The sequence below is a fragment of the Plectropomus leopardus genome, chromosome 7, assembly GCF_026936395.1.
Source record: "Plectropomus leopardus strain MGB_pleo_1.0 chromosome 7, ASM2693639v1, whole genome shotgun sequence".
Lineage (NCBI taxonomy): Eukaryota > Metazoa > Chordata > Actinopteri > Perciformes > Serranidae > Plectropomus > Plectropomus leopardus.
The window spans coordinates 2,635,540-2,650,920 of NC_142182.1; the positions used below are offsets into that span (position 1 = coordinate 2,635,540).

The window sequence follows — 15,381 nt, forward strand, 5'->3', positions numbered from 1 at the left end:
ACATAACGGGAAGAACCTGCACCCGCTATAAAAGGCGCTGAACATCAAGAAATCTGTCATGCGAAGGTGAAGTCGGTGCAGGAATCTTCATTTGTTTTTTCATATGAAAGCGTGATGAAAAAAAAGAAAATTCAACAAAACGTGAAGTCTCACAAGAACAGCTCAGGCTGCTTTTCTGTCTCTGGTTTTTCTTTCTCGCTCCGACAAGACGGACTGGCTTGTTTTCACCAAACTAACTGATAAAGCAGCCAAACTCTCCACGCTGACCTCAGAGTCAACCAATCAAACAGAGAGCTGCTCAGGCTCCTCTTCCTCCTCCACAACTCACCCGGCCGGCAGGAGGAGAGTCCACAAAGAAAAAAAAACTGTTAGTTGAGCGCTTCATTAATGTTTGTAAAGCTTTCATTCCCTTCTTGCCTTCGTCTGAATAGGCACTCTGGCAAAAAAGGGGAAAAAATGCAATCAGTACCCAGAGCGACCAGCCTTGACTTTCTGGGCTTTGTCTGTGCAGCTGAAAGAGAAAAGCACCCTCTCCAAACGGCACTCGCAGTCGCTGGAGGGAAGAAGCGAGGAGGTTGTCTGTTAATGAGTTGTTCTTATAAAAGCCTCCGCTGGTTCAGCCCCTGACCACCGCACCTCGAGTACCAACACCGAGCTCCTCGCGGCGCGTTCCTGACTCTCCACAGTCGAAAACAGAAAGAAAAAAAAAACGTGACGAGAAAAGAGAAGCGGCAGAGAGGTCTGAAGCTCTGCAGAGACAGAGTCAGGTGAGAGGAGGATACTGAACAGCCAGCGATTAACCTGCTGTCAATTTTCAATTATGGAAATAATGACATTATTTCAGCAGGAAGGCGAATCGCTGAGAATAAATTTCATTTTACATGAGAACTCTGACAGAGCCAGCATGAACACAGAAAAAATACACAGCAGAAAGATATAATCAAGCCTTGTAATAATTAAAATAAAATAAGCAACATCTATTCAATGTATGTATGTGTCATGTAATTTAGGATAAGATAAAAAAAATCCTATAATAGTGGTAATTTTAATGTAATGAAAAAACATAAATTAACATAAAATTACCTGAACTATTAATCAATAAATTACAGAGAAAATATTTTAAACGAAATATAGTAAATAATGTAGAATCTATTTAACGTGGAAAATACATAAAGATGAAACTAAAGTTTGTGCCATTGCATGTAGAAAATAATAAATACATGCACAATTTTTTAAATTTTTTTTAAAAATTGCAGAAATTGCTTTAACTAAAGAATCAACTGACATCTACTATAACGTCTAAACACAATAAAACAAATCATATTAAAACAAACACTGGAATTATGCAAAGATAACCTACATACAGTGTTTAAAATAAAAAGTAAATAGGCAAAAAAAAAAGGAAAAAATATGAAATACTAAAGTGAGATAAAATATAGCACAAAATAAAATTAAATGGAAAGTAAAATTATAGAAAAATTATAAATATGTTAATACATACATGAAATTGCATAAATCAAAAACAAATTAAATGTAATAATATTATTAATAATAATAATACATCATTAAAATAAATAATAAATTAAAATAAATGATTTAAATAAAATTAAACTCAAATATTAAAAAAAAAAAATTAAAAGAACTGAAAGAGTCAAATAATTTTAAATTAAAAGCAAATTGCTTTTGGCACATTCCCTTCTCAGACGAATCTCTGGGAGGAGTATGTCGTCGGAGCAGGTTGGCGTTTGAAGGGCGGGGGTTGTGGATGAGGTGCAGGATGACAACACAAAGTGGTCACGTATTGTGTGAGAACATCAGCGCCTCTCTTCAGCTCCACTCTACTCCATTTGTTTTGTAATGAGAGGCAGCTTTCTCTGCACAACGGCACTTGTTAGCACAACTTCTAAACCCTGTTGTTCCCCAAATCTGTCAATTCATTACCACCACCACACCCCGCCCCCACCCCCCTCATCACAACCCCTCCACTTCCCACAGCCCCTATTTAACAAGCACCAGTTAATCCTGAGGGAACATAAAGCGGAGCTGTTGGGAGGAGCGTGTGCGCTCACTCATGTAAAGGCGAGAAAAGCTCGCTTTCATGTCGGAGCAGACGAGGGCCTCGCTGCGCTGAGGGCCCCTGCGTGGACAAATTAAGACGTGGGGTCTTTGATGGACGGACGGATGGATGTAAAGACAGAGGGATGGATGGCCTGAGGCTCCAAGCCCTCACCGTTAACGCCAGCTGTCCTGTAATCTGAGTTGTTTATTGTCTGTTTTCTGCGAAGTGGCCCAAAATAAATCTGACTGATCAGTTTTGCAGCTCTCATGTTACACTCTGAGTTTCAGTGTGAAAGAGCTGCAGCTAAACTTTTACTGTTTAGATTAAAAAATTAAACCTCCAAATGAAATACTTCTTTATTGTAAAGTAATTTTTTGGAGATGAAGAATTCTGCACACTATCAACACTTAAATCCAATTTACTAGAGGTCTGCAACCCCTTGGCGGCCTCCAAAATAACCGCAAAGGGACGGTCAGCTGTTCATATTTTGATTTTTTCCCCCTTCATTAACAAGCAAACACAAATCTTCGTGAAAGCAGACTTTCCTCCCTCACCTACCTGAAAAGCAAATACACGTCAAGACTGCATCCTGAGACTGCATGAGGGTCTCCCGTAATGGACTTCCAAAATCTTAAATAAGAGTTTGCAAAATGTCAAAAGTTGAAAACTAACAACAGTTTGGGCTTTCTGCTTGAAAAAGTTACTGAAATAATCAGTGATGAAAACAGTTTTGGTGTTAAAGAGCTGCAGCTGAACTTTTACTGTTTAGATTTAAACATAAAACCTCAAAATGATTCATTTCTTCTTTCTAAAATGTTTATCTGGAGATTAAGAATTCTGCACACAGTTAACACTTAAGTTCAAATCTTTACATATATATTTTCAATAAATAACCTAATGCCTGGGTTCTCAACAGGAGGTCTGCAACCCCTAGGTGGCCCTCAAAGAAACGGCAGAAGGGCTGTCAAACTACCATTTGTTCTTTTTTTTTTTTGCCTCAACTTCTTCTGCACAATTCCTCGATTGCAGCTTTTGTACATACTTTGTGTTCTTTATATTCAATTTGGCATTTCATATTTTTATATTGCTTCGATATTTTTTATCGTTTTCTATTTAAAATTACAATTTTTAGACTTTCTTTATGTTAACTGTTTTGCACCAAAACATCAAGTCTAACGCAATTTCAGATATATACTTAAGAATTATTTTCTCAATCTACCAGTTTCTTGCAATTTGTGAAAAATCATTACAAAGTTGCCCTTTTTCTATGTTTCTCAAAGAAATCGCATCAATTTGCTCACGATTCAGAGTTTGAAATACTCAAAGGCATCTGAAAGCAGCTCCAGGTTTCAAAGGGTTAAACCTCAGACATAGTGCTGCGTCTCTAAAGCCTGAATCCAGCTGTGGATGTATTCGACACCATTTGACTAATCCTGTAATATTAGATTCTTCTATGTTTTTTTTTTGCTTTATGTCAACAAATGCAGAGTTTCCCACATGATCATAATGAATTTTTCCTCGGGGTGATTGTCGGGTTGTTCACAGGCTGCAGGGAATTAAAAAGCACAGTGTTTTAAGGTGCTGGTTTAACCTGCACAAAAATCTAAGATTTTAATTCTAATTCACTAACTTTCTTTTTTCATAGCTGACAAAATACTGACTGATTTAAAAAAGACATCCTGCTGCCTGAGAATCAGATGTAAAATGACTGACTGGAGAGGTCATCCTTCAATCAATAACACAAACACAGACTCTTCCTTCACTTTCCGCTGCGTTTCTGTGAAAACTCCAGAAACAAACATAAAGGCAGAGAGAAACGTCTTTCTGATGGGCTGAAGGTGGTTTACTCAAATCAATTCAGTGTGTTGGAAGCTGAAATATTTATTTTCCTGCGATCTTCACAAAGAGCTCATCAAGAGCGTTCAAACGACACCTGAAACTCAATCTCCCCCCCAAAATGTCACTCACACCCTCCACTTCCTCCGAATCGAATTACGGCGGAAAAACTAATCGGACGAGGAAGGAGCTGGCAGGAAGCCAGACGCGAAACGCAGCGAGCGCGTTTAAAAACGCAGCACAGCGTTGGTGTTTGGGTTGGTAGCTCTCCTCGCTGAGCCTTTACATCCGTCAGATGTGCGCTCATGCTCGGGCTCACACGGCCGAGCGGGGAGCGATGCGACAGCTTGTCGGGGTTCAGACACATTGTTGCTGCTAAATGAAGCGAGCGCGTTGGAGGCGAGGCTGCTGTCAGCGGCGCTCCGGGGCCGAGGCGAGCGAAGGGGGGGGGCGAAGGAGGGCTCTGCACACTCAGGTTTGTGTGTTTACAGTCGATGTGTCTCAAGTGTAAACGTATCCGCCCGCGGGATCCACCAAACCCTGCGGCTGTTTGCTTCAGTTGACGAGAGTCGTCATGAGTCGAGCTCGCCGAGCGGCGTGGCAGGGTACCGGGTGTGGACGCCACTTCACCTTAAGAGGTGTGGAGAGGAGATTAAGCTGAGTGGCAGGTGATCATGTGTGTCACCGTCCTCCTTCCTCATCACCTCGATGCAGACGGGGGGTTGTTGTGTGAAGGGTTGGGGGAGGTAAAAGCTCCTGTCACATCTCGTGTCCGTGTGGCGTGGATGGCTCGGCGAGAAGGAGATCGGACGTGACAGGTGAGAGGGAGGCGAGCGGACCCCCCACCAGCTCTGGTAATGCTCCTTTAACCCCGATCCCGGTACAAACACATCAGACCCACATGGACCAGTAACAAGACGAGTCAAACGTGTCATCAGGTGGGTTTCCATTAACCTTTGAATTGCGCCAAATGAAAATGCAAACATAAAACACGCCTCGTGAAAACACATAGACGCAGGGAGGTGTTCGTCCTAAATTTCTGACCCTGGATTTCCACCGCTTGCATGTGCGTTGTGTCCGCTGGATCAGCTGGCGTGACGAGACGGAGCAGTTAATTACAGACTCACGGGCTTTATATCATTACTGAAGCTAATTATTAATAACTCAACATCCACGTCCATAACTCCCGACATGGTGTTCCTCGCCATTTCCTTTCTACTGTTGTCCTTATAAAAACAATGCGTTGTGTCATAAATAATTTTGTGATTATCCACCTCCGTAATTATCTCGTCCACGTTGGCGGCCGCTCCCACGTATAAGGGGCTCGCCTTTCCATTATCGCTCGCATGTCGCACCTCTGTGGTCTTCTATGGGAAATAATGAGCGAATGCGGTGGCTGCAGCAGAAATAAAGCTGCTAATGTTTTGGGCATCCATCATCTCACTCAGTAGAAACGCAGTCATCCTCCAGTTGAGTGTTACTGACATTTAGAAAATACGGCTTAAGTTTTGCACACAGGCCCAGAAAGACTTTTCCCCATTAGCTAACATGGGGAAAGAGACGTCTGTAAATCAGTAAATGTTTTTTTGTGAGCATCAAAACCCACGAAACGTCTTCTATCCCTGTCTGGATGTTAACCATCCAGTTTGATAACATTTGGAAAGTCTAAAAGAGCCACAAGATTACATTTTTTAGACGATCATTCGGCTGCCGTTAATCTCTACTACGCATGCTCTAGGGCCAGTAGATCCGGGTATTTTACACATTTCTAAACCCGGAAAAAGAGATTTCTCTGCTTCATGCGCCACTGAGCAGCTCTCATAGGAACGAACGAGGCCCCGCCCTCACGGCTGTATCCAGATTTCACTATAATACATCCATGGCTCTGACTCTTTAACGCGTATCGCTCAGTAACGTAACGACGTGATCCTCTCTCTCTCCTTCGTCTAAAACCGACATAACGGCCGCGGATGTCTCGTTAGCTGTCAATCTCGCTACTTCCACCATGTTGCCATGTTACACGGGTTACAGAGCATGATGAACAACTTAACATTAATACGGGATCTTCAGCGTCCGTCAGCATGTCCACCGTGTCCGCGCCTATTTACAACAGCCAGTGAGGAAACAGCAACGTCACACCATCAGTCACACTGAGCAATGATGCGACTCCATCGCTCACTCACTGAGTTTTGTCTTTTTAGGGCATGTGGCCTCACACGCTGCAGTCCAGCCAACAAAATTAAAATGCTTCTGCTAAAAAACAGACGGAGCTGCAACCACAGGACATCAGCAATAATGCTCCTTTTACAACCCACGGGAACTCTGGACAACGCAAAGAAAAGAAGCCTCATCTCTGAAGCACGCAGAGCTCAGCTGCGTTGAAGCACAGTGAGCAGAAGTGGAGCTAACAGGATTTTTGAAGTCTAAAAAGTACAGTCACGGGTAAAATCACACAAAGATTTGCGGTTTTGTTAAGAAAAGCACAGCCTGTATTTATCGCCTTCAAGTATTGGTGAAGTACTCTCCTGTTGATCACTCCGTGGCGTCTCTCTTTGTCCTCTCTGCCTCCCGATGTAGTTTTGTCTCCTCGAGCAGCCCTCCAGGGAAAACTCGAGTTCTGTAATTAAGTTTGTTTTTCTTCCACCTCCGAGCCTGCCAGCCATCCAAAACCTCTTTTTTTCCCATCCACACCCACTCAGGCAGCTCCAGGAGCCCTGAATAGGCATCAATTATTCAAATTAGAGCTCCAACTGACAAAAAGCCAATTGCAGTAACCCCTCCCCACCAATTTATATCTGGCGATTTCCTGGGGAAGCTAATCATTACGCTTTCTAATTGACTAAATGAGTCGACAAAGAGAGGAAGCACAGATATCAGTAATTACCAGCCGGGCAGTCGAGCAGGGGAGTGAAGTGGAGAACTGAACTGCTGGAGAGACGCTGATGCCAACAAGTGGCTAAAAGACACTGCTGCTGCTCATATCTGGGCCGGGTCCCACTCAGCTGAGGCCCTGTGCCCCCCTCAGGCAAAATCAAGACAAATTTGCATCCCCACCCCTCGCCGTCATCCACTCCCGGTTACATTTTTTAGCTAATTTTTGTTTGCATTTTGGCAAACTGTCGCCATTTAAAGTATGCCGAATTAGCTATCGGCAGTTCCTGTTTGCAGTGGTGTCGCGGATGAATGGACGGCCACCACTGTGATTTTTATGCTGAAGAAAACTTTAAAATGTAAAGATTCTCAGGCAGGTTCTGCAGTTTTGAGGACTAGCTCTGCATATTATTTAAAGAATATAGTATTTCATTTACTTTTTCCAGTCCAGTCTTTTTCTCACTCTGAAGTTGTCAAATACTGCCACTTTTGCAGAGTTTTCGGTGTGAGATCCTGACACCAGAAGTCACTTTTTGCTTCAGCACGATACGCTGCTGAATTTTGACAGCTAAGAAGGCGGCTGGACTACGGCTGGGAGATATGGCTTTAAAATATTTTATCAGGACACAGGACAGGACAGGACAGGACAGGACAGGACAGGACAAGACAGGACAGGACAGGACAGGACAGGACAGGTCTGGACTTGACTCACAGGAAAAATTCACTTGTTACAGCAACTTACAGATAGAAAAAGGGTTGAATCGAAATAAATATGACCAAAAAAAATGCAATACTCAAAGAATAATAGAAAAATAAAGTAAAAATACTAGTATTTACAGTAAGAATAAAGACTATATACACACAGGATAACTGCACTCAGAAAACTGTAGTACACACAAAGTGTGTATTACTATTTTAAGTATGAAGTGAGTATAAATATAATTGCACATAGGAATGAAAAAAAAGAACATTTCATGAAATATTTCATTAAAAACGGTTATAAGGAAGTTAAATAAAGCACTTTGATAATGAAATTTTAAAAAAAGTTTCTAAATAAAATAAATAAAGCTATGTAATGTACATACACAGAAATGATCAAACACACAAAATGCATCAATGCTCTGAATCTTCACATCCTGGTGACTCACTGTGTTTTATTATCTGCACAAATACTTCTTCATGCCCATGTTGCTGTCAGTTCCTGAAAACAAAGTTTTGGACAGCACTCAGCAGTCCAGACTGTGAGTGTACGTGTGTGGAAGTTTGGACATTTGGATTCAGCCTCTGTGTGTGTGTGTGTGTGTGTGTGTGTGTGTGTGTGTGTGCGTGCATGCGTGCGTGTGTGTGTGTGGGGCTGAAAAAGAGCATCTGTGCTCAGTAAAGACGTACAGAATAGATGGAAAAGGTCAGATTACAGTCTGCTCACAGAGCTGTTCTGAGTTAGTTGTTGCTTTACGTGTAACGTATTTGCACGTATGTTCAGTTTTAATGTTTGTTATGTTGTTAAAGTAAAACAAAGATTATGTTTCTCTATTCTGCAAATTTCAGTGTGGTATTTTACCCTGATGGGATACTGTTTGGGTTATTTACTTACTTCCTAAATGTGACGCAGCTCCTGTTGAAACACAGAGGCTTTTTTGGTTTTATTGTATGGAGCGCTTTGTGTGACAGTTTTTTGTGTAAAAAGTGCGGTACATGTAAAGACTGATCGACAATATTTTGATTGTTTGATTTTAATGTAAAAACTTGTTAGGTTCCAGATTTTAGTTTCAGTTTTAGTTTCTGAACATGCCAAATAAAATGAAAGAATCAAAATAGAATATAAGTACAAAAACAACATCAGAATACCCCAAAATAAACAAAAAAGGTATTTCATGTCCGGAAGGGAGTAGGAGGAAATAAATACTTATCAGATCCTACACCCCCAACCTTATAATATAATACAATATATTAAAAACCCCAATATTCACCATACACATGTTGATCGAATTAAATTAGTTGTTTTTTCTTTTTAATTATTTTACTACTTTAGAGTTCTTATTATATAATAAATTGTGTATGATATTTACAGAAGTCCTTTTTTGCATTAAGTACTTTTACTTATCATACTTAAAGTACATTTTAAACAAACTCACTAATACTTAAGTAATGTTTTCAGTGCAGGGGCATTTTTTTAAAAACATTTTTTTACACTGTGGTGTGAGTACTTTACTGAAGTAAAGGATCTGAGTACTTCCTTCACTCGAGTCCTCTACACTGCCGTGGGAGCGATACGGCTGAGGCTCCGCAGACGTGGACAGAAACGTCACCAGCTAATGTTGTCGCTCGCTCCCCTGTGATTTCAGGGACTATTTTTTTGTGAGTCGGTGTCGTACCTGTTTCCGTGGACGTGGGAGGCGCAGAAGGCGTAGCTGTAGTGCAGCAGCGTGGGGTCGACCAGCGCGTTGTTCTCCGAGTAATCCATCAGGTCCTTCAGGTAGCTCAGGTGACGGTGGCAGCCTCGAACGCCGTACCGAGCGCAGTACTCATCCAGGACGAACACCTGACCGGGACTGAACCAACCCTGGAGACGCAAACACACACCACACCTGTCAGACTACACATGACAACAAACACAGTCTGAAGTCCCGCTGGTGTCCCCGACACGCTGCAGTCTCTGTTACAGCTGAAATATGACATTTTATTATTTAGCTCATCTTAAAACCTCATCAGCATCCTGTTAGATTCAGTTGCTTTTGAGTTGCATAACTGTAAACACACTGAAATAAAACACTTTACATCCTCGTCTGAATTTCTTTCTTGGAAAAAAAAAAAAAAAAGATGCTGCACATGACTGTAACTGGCAGTTTTCAGCTGGGACTCTCTGTGGGACCAAAGTACGAGAGCTCGTCTAGTCCAAGCTCACATTTCATAACAATACTACAGAAAATGACTTTTTCACACAGGTTTTTCTGACGGTCTGATGAGGCGTTGCCTAAAAAAGGACATTTAGGAGACTCCAAAAGTCATAAATGAAGTAGTTTTATAATGAAACTTCAAAAAGTATTGTTGTAATTACAATAATCAAGGGGATTTTTTTGCTGTTGAAGCTTAATTCAGAAAAAACAAAACACTATCTATCATGTGATGCACATAGACTGAAGCTGTGGTGGTCTACAGCAGCCTGGCTCGTCTCAAATGCGCCTCTAATCAGACGGTGGCCTGGACTTCAGCAGGAAACCCTGACGAACTGTGAACAGCAGTTTGTCACAAACTCTGCTGACGGCTGAAAAAAAACAAACTTAAAGACACCACAGACTCACAGCTTCCTGTTTCCATGGGAGACGTAAACAAACTCGGACCAGAACAGATCCGCAAACTCAAAACTTTCTCGGTACTTTACAACAATTAACCAGACAAGTGTAAAGGTTAACCCTTCGACTATTAATCCTCCGGTACAAGTTAAAAAAAGAAAAACACAGAAAGGTGTGGAACATCCTGAGATGTTCATTAGCTCATTTATCCTGCGTGTAATCACTAAATTAGGCATGAAACTTACAGCGCTAATTAAGGTTCCTCACGGATGGAACATTAACAAATTAGCACCTCCAACGAGCTGACGCCACACACACACGCACACACACACGCACACTGACAGCCGAGGCTTTCCGCCCGGCGAAACAGATGAAAAGACGAGCTGCAGAGAAACTGTTTCATTTCCTTCAGAGCAGATTGTTTCTGCAGCAGATTATCTGCTGTTTGAAAGACTCACTTTCTTTGATAAAATGTTAAAAAGTCTCAAAGATTTTACAGCTCAGATATCATATCATATGAAAAGCATATTGAACTGTACGGTGAAGCTGTTTATTATCCTGTTGGGAAAAAAGGCTGCAGCCATTTTTGGTACTAAAAAAGAAATAAGCTGCTGAAACGATTTGATATCCATTTCAAAAACTGTCCTATCTTCTTTAAAGAAACACTCATTCAGTTCATAACTATAACTTCCCTTATTGTGACCATACCTAATATCCCTCTGTTTTAATAACAGCCTCTTGACTGTTTTTTTTTTTATCTCGAGGCTTTTATGGATTTTTTTTACACCTAAACTAATAAATGAAGGTATTTGTGCAGAAGAGTTTAATTTTTTTACTGTCACAGTTTTAGGGATTATATTATATATATATATTCAACGTTTTAAGATCTATTTTTGCTCTTTTACTTTGTTGCTCTTGTGTTTGTTTCTTCAAACTGTAAAGCTATGAACTGCAAATAAAAGGTTAACAGAGTAAAATAAATGTCAGACACCCATGCAGCCCCTCCCCCGCCCCCTCATGACATAACCAAAATCAAGAACATAGAAAACATTAAAACACAAATAATAAAATAGCAATGTGAAACAAAAACATGTGAGCGCGCAAGTTCAAAAATGCAGTTTTCTAATAAGGGAATAAAATGCGGAGAAGAGAATTAACTCATTTGAGGATATAAAAACTTAAAAGAATAACCACGTGTGTAGGCAGATAAGACGCTAATAAAAGAAATAATGTCGTATAAAACAGGTCTTTTCAGTCTGGCTTTTATGTAATGTTGTTAATCACGGACTCGAGGCGACACAGCGAGGACGGCGCCCCTCCGTTACTGTGTAGAACGACTCCAGACCTTCAAGTTCCTGCTAATTCACATCTCAGAGGAGCTCTCCTGGACCACCAACACCACAGCAATCGTGAAGACAGCAGCGTCTGCACTTCCTCAGGCTACAAACTGGGACAAAAAATCTGCTGGTGGCGCTCCATCGCTCTGCCACTGAAAGCACGCCGGCGCTGAGCTGAAGGCGTAAGCCATCACAGAGTGGTACTCTGAGTGCTCAGCTCACCTCCGCCCTCCCTGGAAGACACCTCCAGCTCCTGCTGCCGCGGCGGAGCCAGAAACATCATCAAGGACCCGCCCGCCCAGCACATCACCTGTTTGACCTGTTGCCCTCTGGCAGGCGCCGCAGGTCCATCAGAGCTCACACCAGACTCAGAAACAGCTTTCTCTCTCTGCGCCATAACAACAGTGAATAACACACACACACACACACACACATCTGCCTGTGCAGTAATATATGTTATATGATATATTTTGTCATATTGCACAGCCTTGGGGTTGTGTGCGTTGCAGATGCTGTTTTTTCCACTCAAAAGAAATAATTACACCAAAAACACTGACTTTAAGTAATTTAATTACACGTAGATTTTTCATGTATTTTTATTACAGTAATTTAAGGTAAAGTATCATGTTAAATGCAGTAGTTTAATATCAGGTCGAGACTATTTGAACAAATTAAGCAACTTAGCCAGATTTAATTCAATTAAATTAATGTAAACTTTTACATAAAGCGATCAATAAAGCAATCTGATCACACTGACTTAACTCAAATTGATTAAATCGAGTTTATACAAGGCATATTTCATTGTGTTTAGTTATTATCATAAATAACTTTTGATTTAATTTAGTTATATTTTACTCAACAATATAGCTTAATTGTTTTTAAAAATTTTAAGGACTTCTAATCTTTTTTTATATATATAAAAATGATTGCTGACTGATTCCCAGCAGCCAGTGTTATTTTTCAACAAGCTTTTAAGTAATTTCTGTCACCAAATTAAATTGAAATTTCACCAATTTCTTCGTAAATGGTTGACTGGTCTAATGTCTCTCTAGAATAAAAGCACTCTGAGAAATGATTTCGGTAAGTTAAACTGTATATAAGATCATTTAAGGACTTGAAATCAGACGACAGTATTTTATTTAGACTCTCGCAGACATGCTGCTTCCTGTCGGGGTTAACTGGACCTGGCACGTTTCGGCTCTGCAGGCCTTTTAGTGTCCACACCCCTCCTCCTCCTCCTCCTCCTCCTCCTCCTCCTCCTCCAAGTTCCCTCCACTCTTCAGTTTGTTTGTCGTTTTCTCCAGCTTCTTCCTCCATCTTTTCCTCCGTCTGTGAGCCCGAGCTATTAATATCACACCACGGGGAGAGAGAGGGGCCTGTCGACGGGCGCGAAGCGACAAGATGTTCCTCTGTGACAAACAGATGGCGAACTCCAGTCTTGGCGCTGACCGCTCAATTAGCGGCTAACGAGCCGACTGCCTCGTTAGCTCCGTCAGCCGTGGCTGCACGTATCCGTGTCAGAGCGCCGGGCGTCCGCCGCCTCCCTCCAAGGAACGACATGACCCCCAAAAAAGTGAAATTGGCGCGTGGCGTCGAAACACCTCGGCTTGAAGCTCGTCACTTCGCTCCAGACGCCTGACAGGAAGCTGAGAGTGAAACGCCGAGGAGCCTCAGGCTGATTTTGGCCCATAAAACCATTTTTTGCTCCAAAGATTCTTGTGACCCCAACAGTCAGAGATTTATCACTCTGTCATCAGACTCACATTTCACAGTACTACATTTTCAAGAGCAGCTCAATTACTCCAAAATATTACGAATATCAGTGTCTTTGTGATCTGAAACTGTCCCGTCTGCAGAGGGACGACGTTGGAGTCCAAACCTCAGTCTTTGATGGTCGCTGATTATTGGGACCAATATTAAGCATTTTGCAGATTACCTGTATTGGCATTTTATTTCAATGATCACCAATAAAATGTACTAATTGAAAAGTGCAATGAAAGTGTCAGCATGGGAGGAACTTTTACTTTGTAAAACTTCAGGGACATATTTTTAATATTATTTTTTTATTCACTTGACTTTATAAAAAAAAAGTTGCTGGGAATTGCTGTATACAATGTTGAAATTTTTAGTTTTGATTAAACATTTGCAAAAGCCATTTAAACAAAGTTTGCTTTATCCCAAATTCTAAATGTTGACAGAAATATCTGTTATAAGTGTCATTAAAATATCAGTCCACCTCTCGTCTTTGAACTCCGTAAAACCTGATTTTAGAAAAGACTGATTTTAATTTGGAGAGCAGCCATCAGCACGTGCAGCTGGACGTTCTTAATTATTCTAAAGATTCACATCACAAATTTGTTTCTGGTGGGATCTGCTACTTAACCCTTTGAAACCTCAGTAAACTGGCTTGATTCTTTCAAAAACATGTAGAAGGCAACAAGCAACTAAACAAGGCATGGCTCAAAAGTTAGTGAAAATTTAATTATTAAATAAAAATAACAAAATACCTGAAAATAAGCAAAAAAATCTATAAAATAAATTAAAAGTTAAAAAAGAGAGAGAAATTGCTGGGAAAAATTTTTTGTACTTTATTACATTTTTTGCGAAAATTATTGTAATTATAGATATTATTTCTGGGACATTTTCCCTTTTTAAAATACTTTTTCTTATAATCCTCCCTCTTTTTAAAAACATTTTATTTGGGAAAATTTCCCATTCACATTTGATTTATTTTTTGCAATTTGTAGGACATTTCTTGCCAAACTGGTCATTGCCTTTTTCCCCCAATCTTTTTTGAAAGAAATTAAACCAATTAGCTCAGATTTTGGGGTTAAATAGTTTGCAAACAGCAAAACTAAAAGCAAGACAAGAAAATGCATTAAAGTAGAATCACTGAGCCGTCGTTAAACCATTTTCTAGTTCCATCTTATCTAATTTTTTTTTTTTTTTGGTCTTAAATTTATTTTTGCTGTTTTTTTAAAAACATTTTTGGCGGACAATTTAATTATTATAATAAATAAAATAATTGATTTAATTAAATTATTATTTTTTGCTTAAAATTTCATCTTGAAAAAAAAAAACCATGCATTTGGAAGGTGTTTTTTTTTTTTAAAGTAATTGTTTTTGTTGTATATGTGTTTATTCATTAACAGAAACGTAACAATCACCGGGAACCTTGAGATTTGAAGGAGCCGGACTGAGTGATTGTATTAGAGTCTGACAGTTCGAGTTGCGTGTCCTCATCCTACAAAAAATAAAAATGGAGACAAAGATGTCTGGAGATGCTTTAGTGTCCGACACTGAAGGCAGACTGGACCAAAGTGGGTCAGAGTTACGTCACAGTGTGGATTAAAGGAGCGTGGAGAGGTAAACATGTTGTCCAGTTCACTGCTCATTCTCCATGATCCCATGACCCTTTTCCTTCTGCTTTACTAGCCAGAGGTTTAGGGAGGACGCAGGGGTCCTGGGACGAAGACAAGCTGCTGATGATCCAACTCATCAGCTGACTTTCAAGTTACGCTCGATCCTGCAGGACCTTATTTCAAGTTCTTAAAACTACCAAATGTATTATTTAGTTGCCAAATTTAAATTCCAAAGGCTACTGATTTTCTTACTTATATATATATATATGCTATATGCAGTGCTAGACAGAAAACCCAAAACTCACCATCACTGCAAAATTCTTGAGACATCCTCACACTGTCCGGCCTCATAAGGCAGAATTCATTTTAGGTTGAAATGTTGTCTTTTGGTTAATTACATGTCCATTAGGCAAGGGCGGTATCACGGTATTACGGTATACCATTTAGAAAGGTATGTTTCTCGATACTGTCATTAATACTTTCTATTAAACTCGTATGTAGTACACAGCAGGCACCACCAGAGTTCAGTCTCTGGTCTCTACTAGTGGAACAGACAGCTTAGCTGAAAGACACAGTGACACCTAGTGGTGGAGGGAGAAGTTACAGGACTGCAAACAGCCGGT

At 40.5% G+C, this 15,381-nt stretch overlaps 1 protein-coding gene across 6 annotated transcripts in view; it reads right to left on the reverse strand.

The window, feature by feature from the left end:
- The window catches only part of cadps2 (Ca++-dependent secretion activator 2), a 218,898-nt gene that overhangs the window by 70,049 nt on the left and 133,468 nt on the right, over positions 1 to 15,381 (reverse strand). For all 6 annotated transcript variants that reach the window (XM_088079645.1, XM_088079646.1, XM_088079644.1 and 3 more), the window contains exon 13: positions 9,142 to 9,329. In XM_088079645.1, coding sequence (XP_087935771.1) covers positions 9,142 to 9,329 — 188 coding nt within the window. The remainder of the gene's footprint in view (positions 1 to 9,141; positions 9,330 to 15,381) is intronic.